At 42.5% G+C, this 558-nt stretch overlaps 1 protein-coding gene across 1 annotated transcript in view; it reads right to left on the reverse strand.

Annotated features, from left to right (window-relative positions):
- Positions 1-344: 344 nt before the first annotated feature.
- Positions 345-558, reverse strand: part of LOC118599030 — a gene marked incomplete at its 5' end in the record, with an annotated part of 3523 nt that continues 3309 nt past the window's right edge. Inside the window, 1 exon segment of the mRNA XM_036213070.1 lies at positions 345-398. Within this exon segment, the coding sequence (XP_036068963.1) occupies positions 345-398 (54 nt within the window).

Here is a 558-nt window from a genome sequence, read left to right on the forward strand (position 1 = left end):
CGTGTGGACTTTAGTTCATAAAGCAATCAAAAGTAAGGGCAGGGGGTTGAAGTTTTCATCAGTGGTCACCGAGGTGTATTCAGGGGTCATGGGGATGTCACCTTAACAGGGATTGAGCCTGATCTTCTGCATGAGGCTGGGAGGACCCTCGCCTCAACTCGCCGCTTCGGTTATTCCACCAGTCTTCTCCTGAGAGACTGACAAGCACATTTTGGTTTCAGAAGAAGTGCAGAAGCATGACGAAATTGTTTGTTGTACATTTTTCATAGTTTACATAGTTCATGATGATATTGTCAAAGAATATTGTCTAGTTTTAACAAATGATGCTGGAGTTAGCTTACGATTCACAGCTTCTGATTCGGGAGAGTAGCAAGGCTCATTCCACTGTGTTTTTCACACTTGGACCAACAAAAAACACCTGTTCAAAAACCGCTGCACCCAGACTGCCTATACCTGGCTTAAATTATACTTTGGGTAGTAAAAAATACATTAATCACAGCTTCTGATTTGTCAAAGTTAAATTAATGCGGTCTCTGAAGTCCAGAGCAGTCACTTGGA

Source organism: Oryzias melastigma, linkage group LG8, assembly GCF_002922805.2.
Source record: "Oryzias melastigma strain HK-1 linkage group LG8, ASM292280v2, whole genome shotgun sequence".
Taxonomy (NCBI): domain Eukaryota; kingdom Metazoa; phylum Chordata; class Actinopteri; order Beloniformes; family Adrianichthyidae; genus Oryzias; species Oryzias melastigma.